The sequence below is a fragment of the Cyclopterus lumpus genome, chromosome 3 (genome assembly GCF_009769545.1).
Source record: "Cyclopterus lumpus isolate fCycLum1 chromosome 3, fCycLum1.pri, whole genome shotgun sequence".
In the NCBI taxonomy this organism is placed as follows: Eukaryota; Metazoa; Chordata; class Actinopteri; order Perciformes; family Cyclopteridae; genus Cyclopterus; species Cyclopterus lumpus.
Window position 1 is genome coordinate 5432406 of NC_046968.1, and position 23189 is coordinate 5455594.

At 45.4% G+C, this 23189-nt stretch overlaps 1 protein-coding gene across 1 annotated transcript; it reads left to right on the forward strand.

Moving 5' to 3' along the window:
- Positions 1 to 8792: 8792 nt before the first annotated feature.
- dhcr7 (7-dehydrocholesterol reductase) lies at positions 8793 to 15571 on the forward strand. The gene is made up of 8 exons (XM_034529409.1): positions 8793 to 8904; positions 9491 to 9600; positions 10355 to 10577; positions 10672 to 10762; positions 10896 to 11109; positions 12274 to 12478; positions 13241 to 13372; positions 13680 to 15571. The coding sequence occupies exons 2-8, from the start codon at positions 9512 to 9514 to the stop codon at positions 14142 to 14144; spliced, it is 1419 nt and encodes a 472-aa protein (XP_034385300.1). The 5' UTR covers positions 8793 to 8904; positions 9491 to 9511; the 3' UTR covers positions 14145 to 15571.
- The last annotated feature ends 7618 nt before the right edge of the window (positions 15572 to 23189 follow it).

Consider the following 23189-nt stretch of genomic DNA (forward strand, 5'->3'; position numbering starts at 1 on the left):
GCTGAGTAAGTCTCTGCGTCTGTCAAGTGTCAGGACCAGAGGCAGGGAGGGTCGAGGAGGGAGGAAACAAGGAATGGAGAGCTTAAGAAAAGGAGTTTGGGAGGTCGCCATCGAAGATAAAGGAGGGAGTACAGGAGAGACCCCAATTTGTATTCCCCTACTGCATCCCTCCTCCTCCTCCTCCTTCTCCTCTGTATGGCAGAGCAGAATGTAGGTCTGTGCTTGCCTACAGCCATCAGCAACAATCAGTTCTGCCCCAGTTACTGACGCATCTCACAGACTAAACACACACACACACACACACACACGCGTCACAACATGCAGACGTGCGCACGCGAATGCACATAGAAACAGTATGCAGTATACAATATGCTTTGCAGAAACACACACAAAGGGAGCAGTGTGTCATAAGAACACACACACACACATGATGTGCAACATGCCTGCACAGACGCATGCGGAAGAGGATCATGTGTCACACCGTAACGGAGACAGCATTTGGTATATTTCTAATTAAAGTATTGCTATTATTATATAATACATATTATATATGCTGTAATATAAAATACATCATATATTATAGCACCTCTGTCTTACTGCATACCTGATCGGTACCACACATATGTTCAGTGTCTGCATGTCCTGCTGTGCCACACACACACACACACTCACTCACTCACTCACTCACTCACATACATCTTTATCAACATTAATGTTCAGGTCTATATTAACCCGATCAACATGTCATCCCTAATTCATAACCTGGGACATCCGTGTGTATATATATGCTTAATACAAGAAACACACGTCTCAGAATCCGACTGCAACAAAGATAAATCGCCACAATGCACACACTCGTTCTTGGCTCAATACAGCACAAAACAAAGAGGGGTACGCAGTAGTGTATGTATATATGTTGTGGCATCACAAGGGGACAGGTAGTGGAGGGACGCTACAGAGTGGCCACCAGTGCAAAAACTACATCTCCCAGCCTGCCTCACCGCTCACCCAGCTGCAGCTGCTTAAGGCACCTGATTGAGGCAGGGCTGGGAGACTTAAGGGAGAGCACCTGGGAAGGAGAAAAGAGAGCGGAAGGTGAACCCACGAGCACCTGGAAGAGGACAACAAGGGAGAGGACCTCGTAGCCTGGATTCACCAGGATTGAGTTTTTGTTTGGTTAATTAACCACTTTCTCCTCCGGGATGTTTTGTGTTACCTAACTGGACCTTTTTTTTGATACTTTGTTGTTTTTGGATGTTACCTTGCTGGTGGGATGGGAAATAAACCTGGACTTTTTGTTTAATACCCTTGGACGTGCCTGTGTTCATCTCTCTCTTTGCACCGCCCCAGGCTAGCCTGTCCTAGCGACAGCCCGTGACACTACAATGTATTTATCCATAACTCCACCATCAAAGATGCTGAAGGCCGTTTTATCGTCAGAAACATATCAGTCAACAGTCCAGTCACAATCTGTCATGTTTGTGGTACTGATGACACGGATCATTTTTCATCCTTTCTCAAACAATTCTACCCAGTCATAACAGGAGGCAACTTTTACACAGCTGACCCCATCAGCAGACAGAACTAATATTTCAATAAGCGTACCTGACAATCCACAGAAACAATCCAAACAGGTCATGAGTGATTTTGGTCTGCAGCGGCCAAACCCAAGAGAATACTTGCTCTTCCAACCAGTTCACCACTCATACACATTGACTTCCTCCTCACCAGCAATTCAATTATTTAATATATTTCAGACTCCAAGATCCATCCTATCATTATTAGCGACCGTGGTCCCGTAACATTTACACGGCACAGAGTTACTCGACATAAGCCCATCACCAGACGGCGCTTCAATACATCTCTTCTCAAAGAGAAGTCTCGTGTGAAAAAAGAGTAGAGTGGGCGTCCTTCCGAGAAATATATGATTCCACAAAGTCATCACCAACCCTTCTGTGGGAATTAATCTCATAATTAATTAACAGAAGCAATAGATGTCATGTGTACAGATGAATAACGTTACAGAGTTACAAAACAGTCAATGAATATGACAGACATGTATGAATAATGAGTAGTAGGCATGGACCACGATCCAGATTTCCACAATCCATGAAACAGAAGGAGGAAGAGAGGAGGGGGGGTGCCATGGCAGGGGGCAGGGCCATGGAGGCAGGAGGCATTGCGAAAGAGGCCTGACCAATGAGACAGGAGGCACAAAGAAGAAGACAGGGGCATTGGGAAGGAGGCCAGGCCCAGGAGTCAGGACCAAGGATGTCAGACACATGATGTCAGACACATGCGTCAGACACATGGCTGTGTCTGACGCATGTGTCTGACGCATTGGTGGAACGAGCTCCCCATTGACATCAGGACAGCAGAAAGTCTCTACATCTTCCGTCGCAAACTAAAAACACATCTTTTTCGACTATACCTTGAATAGGTAGCACTTAAATGCCGTAGGAGCACTTAAATGTCCCTTACCAATAGCACTTTGTTGTTTAGCACTTTAGTAGCACTTAAATGGCACTTACGGATAGTACTTTGTAGTTTAACTTTATTGAAGAAATTGTACTTGCTTGATTCTTGTTGTTCTGAGTTTGGACTCATGGTTTAATGCACTTATTGTAAGTCGCTTTGGATAAAAGCGTCAGCTAAATGACATGTAATGTAATGTAATGTGTCTGACGCATGTGTCTGACACGGCCTTTGAGACGTGAAGTCACAAAGACTCCGGGGAGGAAGCAGAGTTAATAAGATGCAATGGAGAGATGTAAATTCATCCATAAGTAGAGAGAGAAGAGGAGATAGGTGCTCAGTGTATCCTAAAACATCCCCCAGCAGCCTATAAGCCTATAGCAGCATATCTAGGGGCTCGACCAGGGCAAACCTGATTCAGCCCTAACTATAAGCACTATTAAAGAGGAAAGTCTTAAGTCTATTCTTAAATGAGGTGACTGTGTCTGCCTCCCGGACTGAAAGAAGCTGGTTCCATAAAAGAGGAGCTTGATAACTGAAGGCTCTGGCTCCCATCCTACTTTTTAGGACTCTAGGAACCACGAGTAGCCCCGCATTTAGTGAGCGCAGCTCTCTAGTGGGGCAATATGGTACTACAAGCTCCTTAAGATATGATGGTGCATCACCAATCAAGGCGTTGTACTCACATAAGATGCTCCACAGAATTCCCTACACCGGGCCAAAAATGTTTTAAATGGGATTCACGTCAGAAATCTGCTCACATTGCGCACAAAATAGCCACCAGAGCACCAGTGAAACACTCAAAGGTAGCACACAGTACTGAGGGCTGTCTCTCTCGTGGCATTGCAGTGCTTTTTATTAATTCACTAACCAGGAAATGAACCCTGGACCTGCTTCCAGGTCACTTCATGGACAGGAACAACACGCTACAGGTAGTCCTCTTTAAACGTCTGACCTTTTCTTCAAAGGAAAATACAGTAAACTGTAAATGCACTTTATTGTGCCTCCTGAGTCAGATTTCCTTCGGCTGCATGTACGAGCACCTATGAGGGCAGAATCATGGTGGACTCCCTCTACCGTAGTTATTCAGGGCCCTATTGACCAGTACCAGGACCGGATGAACCGATCCTCATCAAAGGAATCTTCTCTGAGCTGCATTTAAGGGTCCTCCCCGTTCGGAATGTATTTAATGTGAACAAATCATTGTGAAGTGACTCATCGTGATGCCCATCTGGGCTGCTTTCTAAAGGTCCCGTGAGACGCCCTGTGTTTTGGTTTCATTACTTCCTGTCCACATGGTCTCACACTCATTACCTCCTTTGCACATATTCTACGAACGCATATGTTCTAACATGCAATTCAATAAGTGACCTGCGTTGTAGTCAAATCCCTATGTGTAATGAGAATGTTGCAAGAATTATCCTTTATGAATGTATTTATTGATGTATTAATGTATTTATTGAGTTAACATAGGTTAGGGGGGGATCCCAAGGCCCGAATTGAATACTTGGCGACAATCGTGCTCCATGTTCTCATCCGTTTTGTTCATGATATGAGATTACTTTTGATCCTATATTAATTCTGGTCCACTTGACACAGAACCTTTTACTCAGGTTGCTTTCAAGAAGCTGCTGCTGTTTAGAAGCATGTACTTCAAGTACACTCTCTTCCTTTCTGGTCACACAATACAACAGAGAAATTATATTTTCAGAAAACAATTCAAACTAACATGAGCAATTTTATACACTTAGAGAAATATGAGGTCTTGTGAAGCAGAGATGAATATCCATCCGCCCATTTTCTCTTCCTGCTTCATCCAGGAAAGGTTGTGGGGTCGCAAATAACAACAACAAAGATTATCATTCATTTCAATCCTGTCTTCAACAAATAACATTCCCTGCTAATTTGTGTTGGTAATTACGCAGCCATCAGTCGGCTTCTGCTGATACCGTATCTTGATGGAAAGCGCCTCGTGTCTGACTAATAACGTACAGAGCCTCAGAGGTCGGGGTCGCAGAGACGAAAACATCCTCCGAGGGCGGCTCAGCATGTTTATTTGCGATGTGAAAGCTGTGACTGAAATTAGGAACGCAGCGGAGACCTCTGATGTCTGATGTAGTCTTCCCCCGTCCATCCAACTGTCAGCGGGCCGGTTCCAGGCCGCTCTCTAACACCCGGGGCTTCAGCGCTGACACCTTCTGAGGAGGAGGAGATGCTTTCTATGTCAAATATGCGGCCACACGTGCAAGAAATGCTTGAATTTTAATGTCAAGATGACGATGCTGATGGTGGGGTGGGGGGGATTTACATCAGGACAACAGGAGGGAGGATCTGCTCTCATTAATTTTTCACTTTCATTTATATTAAATTATTTAAGAGCCATGTTGCACTGCGTCTTTGATACAGCGCCGGGCCGTCGTATTCATAAGACACTTAAACACCAACAAAGGGGCACACACACACACACACACACACACACGGATACGCACAACCATGGCAGCACATGCATGCACAATATTCATAAATTCTGAATATTGTAGGCACACACGCTGTTATGCATACAGACACACATGCACTATCCCAGGGGAGCTGATTAGGGTGAGATTTGTCATGCAACCTGCCCCCCTCAACCCCCTGCCCCCACCCCACTCGTGCAATGAACACACACACACACACACCGCCTGCTCTTCTTATGTTGATCACACACACATCCATGCTTTGACAATATCCAATGGAGTATATTGGAAAAAGAGACCTGACTAGCACAACAACACAAAATAGACAGACATACGTGCATTTCATTTTCAGGCATGAAAAAAAAAATTAAATGCACACATTTAGCTCAATAATATTTCATCCTGCAATGTAAGATACACTTTCCTCACTAGTGGTCCCAGATGCTAGAAAGAAGACTTGGATCTCTGTAGCTATCGGTGTGATGAAGACAGGTTTGGAAGTGAGGGCCAGTCGGTTTCCACTCGTCACATTGAGGCAACCAAAGCACTTGTTTAGGTTGAGGAAAAGGAGCGTGGCTGACTAACGATTCACGTGTGACGACAGAGTGACAAACCCGTCACGTGATGGCAACTCAGGGGATTTACGACCCGGGTAAAGAAAATGAGGATGTTTGCTTGCTTTGAGTTTCGCACGGGACATGGACGGCGGTGTCCTGGGTGAAGGTCCTGTGTTTGTCCGACCCATACGCAAACATTTCTTCACCATTCACGTTGCTCTGAGCATTTAACAATGATGCCGGTGGGTTAACATTGGAGTTAGTTACATCCCGTGCTAATTTCACAGGGCTTTTTTTTCTTTCTTTCATTGCAGACATTTTGTCATCCCACAGAAGGAAAAGCAGAGGCCTAAATAATAATAATAATAATAATAATAATAATAGCGTGATTAATAGCGACAGAATCCCATGTAGTCGACCACTTCCAGGGCTCTGGTGTCGTGCATGCTGGCTCACTGGCAGGGCCTACTGGGGGACGCTTTCATGCTACCAGTTAGACCTGTTAGGGCAAGACAATGTAACCGGCCTTTATTTGTGCATGTGCATATGTCCGCCGTTCTGTTTTTATAAAGAAACAGTGAGAGCAGGGCACCAGGGCCGTGCTCCGTTTAACACACACACTCAGTAGCTCACTTCATAAATAGGCCTTAGCACCAAATTAAGATCAAAGACCCTTTCTGATCGTCAACATTGGCGTCGGCGTAGACTCTAACAACTGCAGCAGTAACTGGTGCATTTTTACATCAAATTTCACAAGGCAGCAAAAAGAACCAACGCCAGCGAAATCGCGTCTGTGAAGCTGATGTCTGCTGCTTGGCCCAGATACATCACCCTGTCTGGATGCCGCGTAGCAACAAGGCGTCTGATCAAAGAGCGTAGGAGGGAGGAATGAAGCGGGGGAAACGGAATAAGGACTGAGGAAACACAGACTGCTGGAAATCAGAAACAAGGGGAGTCGCAGAGGGAAGGAGATTAATAGACGGAGGAGGGGTGTTTGGAAGAGCAGTGGAAGAAAGACGGAGGTCCATTGGTGGTGCGAGATGATGCTGCGGGGGAGTTCTTCTGCAGGAAACCAATATTTTGTGGAGAAGAACCCAATTGGGTCTTCGTTCTTCGGTCTCATCTCAGAAATTAGAAATGTCCTTGTCACGTTAATGAAATTAACTTAAAACCGTGTGGACGCTGTCCAGCGAGCACACGGCCGCATGTCTTATAGCAGCAGGGCCGGAGAAAGAGGTTCAGTGTGTGTGTTTGGTGCTGATTACACGGAGGGGATAATATGATGCTGGAATGTCTAGCGTGGTGCAAAAAAGCCACAAGAAGTGAGAGAGGAATGTATCTGCGCCCCCCCCCAACATCAGAGCCAGGAGAGCAGAGAGCAAACACCGCGAATCAACTGTTCACATTTCGACACATTCCAAACCTGGACATAAAAACAAACAGGGTTCTCTCCTCCGCTCAGTGATTTATTTTTATTTTATTGTAAACATGATATAACACTCAGATGTGGGAAGTGGGTCATTATATTTTCTCTCCCTGGTGATTTTATTCTACTTTTTGTTTTCTGCAGATCAGGAGCAGAATTCTTTATTTTAAAAAAGAGGGGGGGATACTCTTATTAAAGCAGGTTTTTGATGGGTGTCACAACAATATTTTATACAGCAAAATACAGCATAAAGTTATGAAATGTATCAATATATTGACCATCGATAAAGTCCAGAATAAAAACGATGGTGCTGGTTTCTACTATGTCTCATGTCATGTTTCACTGGATCAGATTTTAGTTCAGATTTGCATAAATTATGCCCTGATATCGGCCCTCCACCTCAAAGCAATATGAATATTAAAACATATAGTACAGTTTGCCATAAATAATAATAATATCTGAAATATATTCTAGTAGTACGCCATACAAATGTCCTAAAAATATAATCATATTTTACGCCGTTAAAATATCATAACAATATCATTGACAATAATTCATGATATGGCATGCTATAAAAAGTTATTGTACAGTTTTCCATAAGAGCCATAAAAAATGTCGGAGTATATGCAAAAGAAATTACAAAAGATATCATAGTATATAGCATGCCGTAAAAATGTCAAAACATATCATAGTATAGTATGGCATGAAGATTTCATTAGAAATAAATCATTGTATGGTATGCTATGAACAGGTCATAATATAGTATGTTATATAAACTGCCATTAAAAAGTAATAGTATGAACTAACTCCCTGCATAAGTTCTCCCAGCAGAGAGAACTGTCACCAGGTATGAAGAGCACGTTGCATGCAGCGTCTGATTCCCTAACCCAGGTGACGTAATGGCCTCGTGCAGCATGTCCGTGTCACAGCTGAGTGCTGCCCCCTAGTGGATACTTGATTTACATGCGCCTGGAAACACAGAACCGTTTGCATCATAAGTGCTGCACATTGGAGCTATCTTGTATTAGTATCAGTGGGCAGAGTGACATTCTTCAGGAAAAACACAAAAGGATAATGTTAAATAAATGACCAAGGATGGACACGTTAATCATTGCATTCAGCTGTGACACCTATGATGTAGTGTATTGGAAATAAAATTATGACTTTCATGTCATTCAGGTTACACAAGAGACAGGTATCATCCGCAAAAGTGTCACATGCTGGGGCCCAAATTGACCTTGTTTGTGCTCTCTGGTCAGGTTGAAGGTAATTGTGTGCTCTGGTCTCTGTATTGAATATGTTGAATCTTCCCAGTTTGGGTGAGCCCGACATTTGACATGACCATTACTGAAATTATCATATTTTGAATTAGCTGAAACGCCATATAATTGTGTATTTATTGTATATTAATGTGTTGAAGATAAGAATCAAATGTTCAGCTGCAATTCAGTCCAGGTTGTGTGTGTAACAACATGCAGCCTCATGCGGGTCTCAAACACTTCTGTCCAAGTATGATATTCTATATTTATTCTACGACTATTTTGTGTGAAAGTGTTATTAGATTTTTTTTGTTTATGCCTGTTTTGACCATGATACAAATTATGGAATCATTGTCTTGCATTTATCATTGGCATCATAGCATCATACAACTATATTCAAAGTGTCGCATGCCAAAGGCCATGATAACGATGAAAGCTATTTCGTAATGTTGCCAATGACTCGTTTACTTTGGCTGAACCATTCAACCAGTGGAGGACTTGTGAGGCGCTGGTGGCTCCAGTTGCCATTGCCCAATCAGATGCCAGCTCACATCCCGGGGGCCCACCTTTGCACGATTGCCATTGGTTGAATCTTAAAGAGCAGTGGTGTTATGGGCGGGGTCTGTTGCACTAAGGTGTCCAGCTGTCGGACGTAACGTGATAACTCAGCACCTGGACTCCGGGAGGAAAGAAGAGACGAGCAGCCTGCCCCCTCTGCCTGTTATCTACGGGTAAGTGAACGACGGTGTAATGGTCATAATAATGCGGCGTGACGTGTGCTAAAGTGTTGAAGTGGCACGGTTCAGGAAACAAAGGACATACTGGACGTTTGACGTCACCGGAGTTATTCGAGGTAGTTCGCCGCAATTTAAGTGGCAGAGAAGGTGCGCGTGCATCTTATCGAATGCCAAAAAAAGAGAGAGAGAAAGGCTTCGTCTTTGTTGACGTTATGCAACCGTGGGTGCCCCCCCTCCCCTCCCCCCCTAGCTAACCTACATGTTGGAGAAACAAGTCTTTTATCTCTAATGTGTGTTCGTTGTAACGTTAGCTCGTGCGTGCTTGCGTGCGTGCGTGCGTAACATCATTATTGGTTCATAAATAATTCGCCAGTGGAACCACATTGCATGTATTCAAACAAAAGGGGGCACACAAAAAGACTGAATCTGTGAAAAATAGAAAAAAAGTAGATGACACTTTCATCCACTTCCACATCAGAATGGTCACTGAGTGCCATTTGGTCTGTAAACACAACTGTGTACGAAGTACAGCATGCCGCTGCATAACCAGTCGTGTCCTGATAACTTGACCCTTCACCAGAAAAGGAGCGGTGCAGCAGCCATGGAGGCCTCAAGGAGACGAACCCAGCACGGGGCCAACGGGAAGGACTCTGAACAGGGGGAGCAGCCGGCACAATGGGGGAGAGCATGGTGAGTGGGTTAAAAGTTGGTTAAAAGCTTGTTAAAGAGTACATTCAGATACTACGGGTACTGCCTTTGGATTATTGCATACATACATTTTGGAATCATATCTCGATATCGTCTTTATTATGGCGTAATTACTGATCGCCAGATCATCAGACTGTATTGTTGTTTGGGGGCATGCCAAGGAGTCAGGAGTGAAAATACACAATTCCCCTCAATTATCTGTCTCTTACTAGTTGCACATTGTAGTATAAAGTGCTGTAGTATAAAGTGCATCCTAGCGTTGTTCACTTGAAGTTTCTTTTTCTTTTCTTTTTTATCTGACAAATGTCACTTTTGGTATGGTATAGTAAATACAGGAGGAGGCAAAGTTCATTGTCCCGAATAGTTTAGCGAGAAAAAATAACTCTGTAACAGACATTTATTATTTGGAAAATAACAACGCAAAGCCATAACCTTCGTGTTACAAGATGTGGAATAGACATATCAGCTGTCAAGACGTGTGCATGTTTGATGTATGATAACACCAAAACTTATTTTTTAATCTTCTTTTAATGTTGTGGTCTTCTAACACTGAATTTGACTTTCTAGTAACATTTTAAACATCAGGACCCCTCACAGTATAGACCTCTGAACAAATAAATAGTATTTCAGGGGACTTATTTGTTCTCAAGGTTTGTCCATTAAACACACAGTGTCCCCAAACGTTAAAAAAACCGCCCTCACACTGTGTCTGTGCCCATATCTGACTCACCCTCAGGGAGGTGGACTGGTTCTCCCTGGCCAGCGTGATCGGCCTCCTCTGCTTCGCCCCCTTCATCGTCTTCTACTTTGTGATGGCCTGTGACCAGTACCAGTGCTCCGTCAGCCAGCCCCTGTTGGAGTTGTTCCGAGGGGAGACTACGCTGCTCTCCATCTGGGCCCGGGCACCCTCCTTCACCTGGTCAGCTGCCAAGATATACGCCGCCTGGGTGGGCTTTCAGGTAAGAAGAAGGCGAGTGAAGGAGGGGAGAGAAGGGAGGGGGGGGGGGTCCATTGTCCATTGTCTTTAGCTCTTGCTGTTGTGTCGTCCCTCAGGTGTTCCTGTACATGTGCGTTCCTGATGTGACTCATAAGTTTATTCCTGGCTACGTCGGTGGAGTGCAGGACGGAGCACGAACTCCTGCTGGTAATTACACACACACACACACACACACACACACACACCATAGAAACACACAGACCCCCCCCCCCCCCCCCCCCACCCCTCGCTTTTATTCCACATGTATTACCAAGTATTGTCTCTCACCATCCAACCACAGGCCTGATCAACAAGTACGAGATCAACGGGCTCCAGTGTTGGCTGATCACTCACGCTCTGTGGTACGCCAACGCCCAGCATTTCCACTGGTTTTCTCCCACCATCATCTTCGACAACTGGATCCCCCTGATGTGGTGCACTAACATACTGGGCTACGCTGTGTCCAGCTTTGCTTTCGCTAAGGCCTACCTCTTCCCCACCAACTCTGAAGACTGGTGAGTGCTGAAACACATGTTCAAGGATTCAAGGGTCATTTATTGATCATCATGCAACGGGCACGACGGAACATAGTTGTAGCCCGTTTGTAACACATGACAAACACAAGTAAACGGTAACATTTTCATCAGGGGGAATGTAAACAGCAACAACAAAAACAATTCTCTCTTCAAATAATATTGCCGACATCTTCATCCTCAACATGAGGAAAACATTGTCCATCAACTTACAACATGTTTGAGCACCAAGCATTATGATATTAACACAGGCTGAAAAAATAACTAAAAACAATGTCACACGACCATCCACGTACACTGGGCATGCACTTGACGGTGTAAATAGGAAACAGATTTTCTCCACTGCAGGCGAAAAGAAGGACCAGAGATTTCTTTGCATGGACCAAAGTCGAGGTCGAACTGTCGCTCAGAGTCATGTGATCGGGGCTGGACGAATCGGGGAAGGACACAGTGTGACTGCTAAGACCCAATCGCGGGCGTCTCCGTCATCGTTTCCAAACAGCTCCGTTAACGTGCGACCACACCAGGGTGTAACCCCGGAGTTTACAAACTCTCTAAAACTCCAGCGTAGTAGGGTGCTCAGTGTAAACTTAATAAAAGATATGCGTTTTAAAAATGAAAATGGCCAGAGTCCTCCTCCTCTCGTGCTGCTTCATCCTGGACGAACATTGGATCCAGGTCTCTGAAGATGAGGGCTCAACAGTCACATACCACCGTGGCTTCGCTGGTAGTCTTCTCTTCTACATCTGACAGCCAGCAGGAGGCCGAGTAGTGGAGGAGCCTCAGGTCCGAGCCGGGTTAGCTTAGCTTTCCTTTACTGCTCCTCCCTGGAGCAGTTCGGTGGCGTTTGGTCTGGCAGGTCTGGCTGGGTGGTCGGCCCAAGAGTCGCTGCGCTTTTATCCAATCCCCAAACCTTTTGTCCCCAAAGATGGTGAATGTATTCTTTCACATGGCATTCGTGCTCCAGTAATAAACACGAAAAAAAGCAACAAATTAAGACAAAATGTTTAGCTAAATTCATTGGCCCCACCGCCTTGTCTAGAAGATATACATGTTATCTATGTCTGCTGATAATATCTTAAAGGTAAACTATGTCTTCGCTATTAGTACACAACTGTATCAGCTGTTTTTTGTGTGATTCTGCAGCAAGTTCACGGGGAACATCTTCTACAACTACATGATGGGCATCGAGTTCAACCCGCGCGTTGGCAAGTGGTTCGACTTCAAGCTCTTCTTCAACGGCCGGCCCGGCATCGTGGCCTGGACTCTCATCAATCTGTCCTACATGGCCAAGCAGCAGGAGCTGTACGGACACGTCACCAACTCCATGATCCTGGTCAACGTGCTGCAGGTGAGGCGCAACGAGGACGTTCGGTAAACCAGCGACCCGTGTACCGATCCCGCAGGGAGCCAGGAGTGCTGCAGAACGGAAGACGTAGAAACGAACGTGTTATATGAAACAGGAATTTCTTCATGATATGTCTCTTCTCACACATGTTGCATAACTTTAGAGTCTCTTACATGTGGAGGTTGTGCAAGAATCCTTCCTAATCGATTAACATTCAGCATTGACCACTAAATGTTAAAGATTGTGATGTTAAAGGGCTGATCCATTAATTGTTAATTGATATTGATTCTTAAAATCTAGAGATTGATTGGGCTGAACAGGTAAGCTCAAACTAAATGTAGCATAAGTTAAAACAGTTACAGCCGTTAATCTCCAGGATCTGCTTAAATTCATGATTGTAATTTATATTAGACTTTCATAATCAGAGAGGAAACATATAGCGCTGAGAAAAATAAATCAACAGCGGCAACACTTTTGGGATAGTACAACAAAAGGACCGCAGGCTAACAATAGATTTAGAAAATGGACACAGCAACCATAACGGTTCACTTTTCATGATGGAAAAACATCCAGTAGGCAGATCAGTGTCATGATGGAGCATGTTCTAGGCCCGTTTAAAAAGTGCATTATATATCATACAGCCCCATTAAACATAAGTGTCCATCATTAAGTTTATGGTCCTCTAGCTACAGTTTGAGCTCAACGTGATCCCATCATTCTTTTTAAATAAATTAAATCTAAATTTAAATTGGATCTTTCTCGTAGGCCATTTATGTGCTGGATTTCTTCTGGAACGAGGCGTGGTACCTGAAGACCATTGATATCTGCCATGACCACTTTGGATGGTATCTGGGCTGGGGAGACTGTGTGTGGCTGCCATACCTCTACACACTGCAGGTAAAGCACATATGCATAACACATATTCATAACCCATATGCTTAACACGCAGTAGACATTAGGGCGTAAATGTGAGATGACGACTTACGTGGACCTTCGCGGCCTTCTGGGTTCATTTCTGTATCCGGTGTGTCAACTGGAAGCATGTGGATTAAATAATTAATTAAATATTAAAATAAAAATACATTTAAAATAATATAATGTGTGAGTGTGTTGTGGTGTATTGTACACTCTAAGGTGGACATTTAAATAAAGTTATATTGAGTGACAGTAGCTGTAAATCCATGAATGTGTTCCGGCTCTCCAGGGTCTGTACCTGGTGTACCACCCGGTCCAGCTGTCCAACGCCCACGCCCTGGCCGTCCTGCTGCTCGGCCTGGTCGGCTACTACATCTTCCGCTCCACCAACCACCAGAAGGACCTGTTCCGGCGCACGGAGGGCTCCTGCTCCATCTGGGGCCGGAAGCCGGCGCACATCGACTGCTCCTACCGCTCCGCCGACGGCGGCGTCCACCACAGCAAGCTCATGACCTCGGGCTTCTGGGGAGTGGCGCGCCACCTCAACTACACGGGCGACCTGATGGGCTCGCTGGCCTACTGCGCCGCCTGCGGCTTCGGCCACGTCCTCCCGTACTTCTACATCATTTATATGACCATCCTGCTGGTACACCGCTGCGTGCGTGACGAGCACCGCTGCGGCAGCAAGTACGGCAAGGACTGGAAGCGCTACACGGACGCTGTGCCTTACCGACTAATTCCCGGGGTGTTTTAAAGCAGGAGGGCGGGGGGAACGGGGAGGGAGGGTGGGGCTAAGATTTAAAAGGATTCAGAGTTCAGGGCAAGATAAACATGAGGGGTGTTTTGTGTTTCATGCGTATCCAGAATGCACCACACTGAGCATTGAACAGCACACGTGTGCAGGCAGCTGTACACGTGTGCTGTATGTGCAGGAACAGGCAGGTTATTGCTATATTCTAATTTGATACACCAGTCTGCTGCTTTCATTATGCTGTGACCAGTTAACACAGTTAAACACACTGTAACAGTACAATATAGCTGAGGAGCTATTAGGACCAGGTACTTAAACCAGAAGCCAAAATCAGGAAGAGATCTTGTCTGCAGTCAAAATACAACCCATTTGAAACATGCAGCCTATTATGGCCGGTATTTACATTTATAGTCAGGTGGCGACCTCTAATGGCCGTGCTCATAATGGCTGGAGCAAAGGAGGAAGTCGGGTGACGTAGTGTAAGGAGTGACATATGTTTGCGTAGGGTGGAGATCGGGGGAGGGGGGTGGGGGGGGGGTGGGGGGGGGATATGTACGGGTCAAACAAACACAGGACTTTGACTCAGGAGACCACCGTTAGTGTGACCAATCCAAACCGTGATCCGTGATCTTTCCCTCAACCCAACCAAACTGCACCCGTTGGACAACGTTAAATTAATCACGTCACGACCGGCCCGTTTAAGTGTTAATCTCCTGCCTTTCTATAATGACCATAAGAAACGACGTGTTCATTCCTCACAAAGCGGTGACGTTCCCACGTTGCATTTTGTTTCATAGTCATTCATCAGGTTCCACTTTCTCAAATATGAGAATCGTGACGTTTTTTCCGTTTTATGTCTTTGTAAATGTATCACCTGTCAGGATTGTTTCTGGCTCATGTTCATGAAAATCGAATTCGACGACAGCACTTAGCACTCAGGTAACCTACGAGGAGAGCTTTTCATCACTCTGCCTTTTCAGACTAAATGAGTGATTAGTAATGTATTTATGAATCAATATTGACTCATGTTTTGTTGTTGCTCGACTGGCTTAATGGACCAAATGTGATTGTTGGCTCGGCAGACAAGGCCTGCCTCATGAAAAGTAATCTTTATTTAAAGGTTGTCTGAACGCTCCGATTCACTCAGCCCGTTTCCCATCGGACTGCCGGTATGTTACAATAGTTTGGGTTGGCTTGGTAACGGGTCCGGTCCTTATATTATAGTTATAGAACAGTTTATTCATTCACTGAACCTGTAAAGTGTTCTGAAAATTACTTAAGTTAGTTGAATCTTTGTATTCGCTTTGTGTTGAACCAACATGTTGAGTAGCAGCTCTATGCTGATACATAGAAATGTCCAACCACCATGTTTTTATTTCCTCATGCCAGCACTGCCTTTCTTATAGCGATAAAGTCAAAAAACAAACTCATTTCTATTGACTGTTTGTTTCTTTTTCTATTTACAGTCAGAGTGGGGAAAAGGGTCAATTTGAGATTTGGGTATTTATCAATATATATATATATATATATATATAAACATATATATATATGTATATGTGTGTGTATATATGTATATATATATATATATATATGTTTTGCAAAACTACATATATTTGTGAATGTGAAGGCCAAAGCAGCTGATACAACAGCATCAACAGTGCATCATGGATTTAAAAAGACCACTTGAGGCCAGCTGATGTTGTTTCGGGTGTTCAACACTGGGGGGCAGCAGATGTCAGCTAATCCCAGTGTTCAGCTCAACGTACAGAGAGTTGTATTTACACATATCTCCAAAGGTGGAGTGGGTTTACCTAAAAGCACTTTAAATAGGAAACCAACTGCTCTAAACAAACCCCTGCAATATTATGTTAATGCAGGTCCTCTTTAAAATATATATTTTTTAAAAGTTCTGAAATTGCATCTGCGCACAGCTCCCTTTAATTTGAAAAGCAACATTTTGACAAACTACAGGCCAAAGAAAAAAGATGAACTCTCAGTCATAGTGTACTATAAAGCACAGAGATCACTGGTTTGAGGAGGTTGGAAGGAAAGTGCACCAGAAAAGGAAATTAACCCCTTGGATACACAACATTTATAATGAAAATATATATTTCTGCAGATCATGTGACCTGATCAAAAGTTCCAAAGAAGCTGAATTGGCCTTGTGTGTTCTCCAAACTTTCCAAGGTCAGGGATGGATTAAAAAATAAATATAAATTGAACGTTCAAGTTTTGTCATTTAAAAAAAGGATGAAATTCTGCTGCAACGTTGATACCACATCCAAAATATATTTTTAAGGTGGATCAGAGTAGATAAAGACGCAGCCGTATATGATTTGACAGCTTGTTCTCAACTGTTTTTAGTAACCCCCCCCCCGTGGGCCCATTATGCCACGTAAGCACCAGTGCTCCCTGAACCTCCCCATCATACAAGTTATGGATGTGAATCCGTTATGATAATGGTAGACTCATTAATCCCCCCCCCTCGCCTTTGTTCGACGCTAACGCAATATGCAACCACATCACCAATCACTTCAGCCCCAAGTTAATTGATTCCCAAGTTGTCCCTGAAGGCGAGGAAGCGTTGGTCGAGATGGACGCTGCTCCGCCGTGTGGCGGCCCGGGTTCGCTCATAACCCGCTTGACAAATAGCTCCCTTCGAAAGAAGTGGAAATATGAATAGGTGCAGGATCGCTTTGCGACCACACTAAAAGCTCGGCTATTGAATTTGCGAGCATGCGAGTGCGGATCCTTCTGTATAAATGTCCATTGTGCTCAATAACATATCGTGGAAGGCCCTGAAAGGCGTAGGTAATGAGGGTCATGGAGAGAGTTGGGAGTCGGTGGAGTGAGAGAATGAGAGGCGAGGCGAGAGAGGAGGAGTTAAGGGATACTTGGGGAGTTGGTGCCACTCCACAGCTACAGTTGGCTTGATTTCCTGAGAGGCCAAATTATCTTTTATTGGAAGCTTGGAGGGGGAGGTAAGAGACTTGTGGCTGAGAGTCATAAGACCGGGAGGAAAGGGGCACCTCGGTAGGGAGGCGAGTACATGATTCGTCAGCAAAACTGCGGGCACCCACCGATTCACACGTATACCGTGAAGTACAGCAGACCTCCCTGATAATCACGCCGCTGTGAGCGAGGTCAGATGGACCGGCTGCTCGTGGTTTGGTGGCGAAGGAGCAATTCCAGCCGTCACAATGTCAGTTTCTCGTAAGCTCGGGTGTGACGGTCGTGTTCATTGCGAGTGTGTCTTTATATAATTTCTTATACTTCCAACAGCCTGGCAACAAAAGCATCCATTAGTCGTCCTTACCTACCACGTCTACCTACAAGTACAAATCAAGTAACCTAACCTTCTGTTTCGAGGCCACGCTAGCAGCCATGGGTCTGACACTCAGTCGGCCCGCCGCTTCGCTTCCAGACTTGTATATCTCAATGACCATTTGATGGATTGTCATGAGGTTCCTCCAAGACCACATGTGCGACAACCGTTGGCGATCCCATGGCTTCTCCTCGAGCTCCACCATATCGATTGGATTGCCAAGACCATTTCATGTGACCCTCGGGACTTTGGGAGCCTTTCATGTAGCACCATCATTGGTATCATTTTATTTGAGCTCTACTTCAGTGCTGATTCAAAAACCTGTCAGCATGCAAACGTGCCTATTTAAGGTGCTGGCAAACACTCTGCCAATAAACACTTGCATTGCAATCGGTAGTACGTTAGCTTCCTGATGTTAGCATTTAGCTCAAAGTGAAGCCTCACAGAGCCACAAGCGTCTGGTTTCCTTCTACTTCCCACTTCGCCAGCCTAACATCTCTGTTTCCCTCATCGTACATCTGACAGACAACAAAAGGAGTCACTCAAGTCTGCCTTTTGTTTTCGTTTTTCTGGATTCTTCCACTGGCCCTCTTTCCTTCCTTTTTCTTTTTCTGCTCTGACCTCCGACCTCAAGCCCGGTCTGTGCTGTTAGCTAATGAACGGATGACCCCGCTAGCTTGATGCTAAAGGTCAGGGCGAGTGGTTGACGCTGGCTTTAACGGGGCAAAGATACAGTACCGGCTCCCCCTCAATCTTAAACGTTATGACTCCAGAAGCATCTTTCTCGAGCCTGAAGCTAGACACCACGTCCCACCTAAACTCTTAAAAAACCTTCCTCTTTTGTGCTCCTCCAGACGTATTGAAGCAGGTCTCAAATTGAGAAAAGGGGTCCGCCAGAATAAGCTGACAGAATCCCACAACTACATTTTAGCCTTAACTCCTTGTAAGTCACAGAGAGAGTTGAATTAAAAAGGGATTAGTAGCAGGGAAAGAATTAGAGGGATTAAAAAGGATTCCCAGGCTGCGTCACAAATCCATAGCTGATGTGGTGAAAATGATTGGTTGGAGATGCTACATCTCATATTAACAAGGCTTGTGGGGCGTAGAGGCCCTCTCGTCACACACCAGCGGCCACACCGGCAGCAGCCCGGGCACCAAAGCGCTCATATGTTCGGGGTGTGGAAGTCAAGGGCCCGATTTCCTTCTACTTCCTTAGAGCTGATAGTCAGACTCCACTCGAGTGCAGCTTGAATCCCGCACCGCTAACGCTGAGCCAAATTAAGCTTGACAGAGGGGAGCGAGCCGCTGTGGCTGGAGTCACACTTTTACACTGTTTACTGGATTATTGAAGATGCTGAGAGATCGCCAGCATTGAAGTTCACCCCCGAAAACACAACCGACGGGCAGAAGGAGTGAATGACTTCCATTAAACTCACAGATACACACACACACACACACACACACACGCACACACACACCACGAACTGGGCAAGTGGTTTGTTTGGCAAGCGGGGTTGCTATGGAGACATGCGTCTGTGGGTGTGGCGGAATCGCCCGGTAGACAGCCAGTTGTCCAGCGGGTAGGGAGGAAGTTATGGGATGTTAGTCAGCATTGGACCCCAGAGATGAAGTGAAGCCTCAACACCAAGAGCCTCCTCCGACTTGATCAGCCCGTCCTCGCCCCACACCAGAATTTGGGATATTAGCTGGCCTGGCATTCGGTGGCAATGAAAGCCGCTGACAGTAACTTGGGAGTCAGATTGATGGAGGTCCCACTTATCGGAGTCTCTAAAGCCTAGTTGTTATTTTAAGCGGACTCGGAAATGTATTTGTCCTCATCGCATCATGCTGAGAAAGTAACCAAATATGTACTTTGCTTTCCACTCTCGCATGGCTCACATGCAGTTTGAAAATGCAATTCACTTCGCAGCTTCTCACTTCGATATATAACTGTGTTCATATCAGATGTGATCAGCTGTAGCGAGATAATCTAACATGAGCTGGTTGACGGCTACATAATGGGATATTGTGCTGAAGGCAGCGTAGAGCTGGTTTATCTTCGTATGATGATGATTCATATTTAACGGATTAAAAAAAGAGAAAAGGGCTTTAAAAACTATTTCAACCGAATCTGGCTGGGGCTGCTGTCATCCAAGAAATATAGCTGACTAACGGCAGCCCACGGCTAACAGTTACCAAAGAAAGTAAAGGATTCCCTTTAGCACATGTAGATTGTTTGTGTACTCCTTTTTTAACATACTTCAGCCTCTTACATTGCTGTGAGGAGTGTGAAGTGGATTAAATGCTGAAGACCACCAAGACAAACAAAACCATTTCTCTGGAAGAACGGGGTCAAAATAGCTGTAAGAGTTGTTGAACTTAAGAGACAAGACACAACAATGTCACCATCCATGACCTCCGTCCCTGACCTCCGTCCCTGATATCTGATCCCTGACCTCCGTCCCTGATCTGATCCCCGATGCGAGTAAATGAGTTGAGTAAGTCTAGATGCCATGGCATCTAGACTTACTCATGGCGACTTCTCTCAGCTGATTACTGCGTGTTGAAGAGTTGCTGAACGAGCCTTGCACTTTTTTCCTTTATCAATTAGCTGACTGGTCTGAACCGCGTCTGATGATAATTGAAGCGGCAGCAGCATCTCACACAGCCACTAATAGCTTTCTCTTTAATAAATCACCATGGGCAATCACTCTTCCATTACCTTCGATCACGCTGGCCACAATCGCACACCATTACATCGATTATACGTGAGGAAGCCCGCCCCGTCTGGAGAACCAGTAGAATCAGAGGTTTCATACAGCACAGTCAGGCATTTCATATGTGAGCTGTTCAACCAGGCCTTTTGTTGGCAGTCGAGATGTGTGTTCTTGCTTTGTTTCACACCTTAACCCCGACCCCCCCCTGTGCTCACTCTTCTGCACGAGCACCATCTTGTTGCTGAGCCCAGCTCTTCCTCGCCACATTATTAGCTCTGACCTTTTGCATGTCGGTGGTGCCGAGCCAGGGAAACTCGGGCAGAACCCGAGCCAGAAATAAAGGGCTAACACATGTTGCATTTTATGAACAGTTTGGCCGTGGAACATACTTCTATGAGGATGAATACGGCTCTGTAGGGACTGTGAAACCATGCGAGGCTCTCCACTAACTCACAGGGGAGAGTCCATTCCCATCCACACCCTGCAGCTCTCCCTCGTCCAGATCATGAACTCTGTCTGTCTACGTGCCCCCCCCCCCCCACACCATCCCTTCACAGCTCAATTATTCCCGTTCCCTTCTCCTCCTCCATCTGGCGTGACAGCTCCGAACACATGCTCTCGCCCACACCCTGAATTCGACCTTGATCCCCGACTGTCCTGCCCGCCGTCTACCGACACCGACGGTCATCATCAGGTCACTTGCACTACCCTCCCTCCTCAATGACGATCACAAAAACAGAGACAAGACTTGATGAATTGAAGTAAACCGTTAAACGACATTAGACAACAGATAAACACGTGGTGCAGTATGGTTCAAGTGTCCTTTGTCTCTTTGCAGGCTCTCTACTTCTACACATGCATCTTCACTAAAACCTACCAACTCTCTGCCCACACGAGTCAGACGTGTATTAAGCAGGATAAGTTGGGAAATAGTGATCACACAACTGGATAAATGAGATTTGGTAGTGATGAAGACTTTTAAAAATGTTTTTGGATTCTCCATGAAGGCATACGAGACCAACTGTTTCCTTCAAGAACCCAAGGTAACACAGGGTGAGTAATTGAGATACAAATGGTCATTGTGTGGTTGAAGCATTCCTTTTTAAAGCTGATCAATGCAAGTAAATACATATATCCACCTCTAAGTGAGCAAAGCGAGATGATGCGATGATGATGCAACTGTGGTGTTGGTGTTTACACCGACCTCAGATGTCCTTACAGTTCTAGTCCTTTTGGTATTTCTTTAGTAGCGAGGGAGGTAAACATGAGCAAGCTGTGTGCTGGTGTGAGAGGAACGTCAGAGGAAAGTCCCGACCTCGAGCCAATCTTATCCGATCTTAGCCGATCCGTCCGCACTGAGCCGGCAAAACACTGTTGACGTGTGAAGATAACATGCATCCATGCTGCTGTTTTTAGATCTTGGGAACATTCATTTCATACTTGTTTTATTATGACTATTACAACTCGTCTGAAGGTGGTACATTCGGCTTCATCCTTTTGGGACCCTAAATATCGACGACTAATCTAATTGGCATATAACCATCAGTTTTTGAGATTCCATGCCACGGATCAAAGTGGCCTGAGGTGGACAGCTGCAGGGCCTAATCAAAGGAAAGGGTCACACCGAGGACACCGCGAGCGTCGCTCTGAATGATCGGGCTGCGGTTGACAAGATACTGCATCTCGCTTTTGAGTCCCCATCCACAGTAATCCTTTTTACATTGATCACTGTCTGAGCTGTCTGATAGACTTCTTTCCATTTCTGCAGTGAGACGCTTAACAGACTCTTTGGCTTTCAGGTGGACAAATTCATCACCGACTACCTCCAGAGCTCGTGTGGGAGATCAAATATTCCTGTCATCTTGGGTGAATTGAATATATCTGTTAACGTCAGACTAATTACACCTTGGAGCTGTTCTCTGCATCTTAATACTTGAAGGAAACAGACACGCTGTGTGTGAATCATTTTTTTGTCAGACTGCAGATTGCAGGAATTAGCTTTTACGTTTACGTATTAAAATCTGCCCAGTTCATTCCCTCGAGCGTCATATCATCAGCGGTCGTCAGATGTTAAAACACAAGTCTCTAAATCTTTCGGAGCAGCAGTGTCTGACCTAGCTGTGCTGTGCACGGCAGTAGGATGTGGAGGGTATTGTCATCAGCCACTCTGTGCTTCCTTTCTCCACTTCCTACTTCCTGTCTGGACAGCAGAACTACGGTATTCCTCTGTCAAACGCTGAGAATGAAAATGTCGTGTGCGCGAGTGTTTATTTAGTTGTGATGTCCACGAAATGTGCCTCCTTCTTCTGTGGTTGGAGAAGTGTCCCACTTAGTGCGCGGCTGCGTGCCCGTGTGCCTGCGCAGGATGTGGCAGGGTGTGTGTGTCCGTGAGATAATATTATCATAGGTGTGTGTTTGTGCAGGTAGAGGATGATAACAGATGGAGAGGCAACAGGCAATGAAGACATATTTACACTTCTATGAACTGCTGCTGAGCAAGCATGTTTTACGCAATGATGACCATGTGTTTTTCGGTTTTATGAAACGTACCCTCCCCCCCCCTCAGGTAGTGTTCATGTTTTATGGCCACACATCATTAAATTCAAGGGACAGAGCGTTGGATTTGGCCAGCGGTGTTGCCGCAGAGCGGAACACCCCTCCGTCGTGCAGCAACACCTCTGCACGTCTCTCCGGACGGCAGCAGGGCGAGCAGGTTGTGGCTGGAAGGGTTTTGTCTTTTAATATCCTCTCAGCTCTTCCCGAGGCTCCTCTTCTCACCAGTATCACGATGCTCTGTAAGGTGGGGGTGGGGGCCAGTGATGATCACCCGCTGGAGAGCCCCGCCTGTGCTGGGCCGTGCACATCCCATGTCAGTTTAGAATGTTTCCAGTCACGATGCTTTCTATTGCTCCTCTGATGAAAACATAGAATATTATATTTTCTGCTAACAGATCCCCAGAAATGCTCCACACAGGCCTTTTTAAAGAAAATGTAAGAAGCGTTGGC

Bases quoted from the DNA above. Each gene is read 5' to 3' on its own strand.
- dhcr7 (XM_034529409.1), top strand. From the start codon at position 9,512: ATGGAGGCCTCAAGGAGACGAACCCAGCACGGGGCCAACGGGAAGGAC. The intron at 10,578-10,671 runs GTAAGAAGAAGG...GTCGTCCCTCAG, and splicing joins CCGCCTGGGTGGGCTTTCAG to GTGTTCCTGTACATGTGCGT. The intron at 10,763-10,895 runs GTAATTACACAC...ATCCAACCACAG, and splicing joins CGGAGCACGAACTCCTGCTG to GCCTGATCAACAAGTACGAG.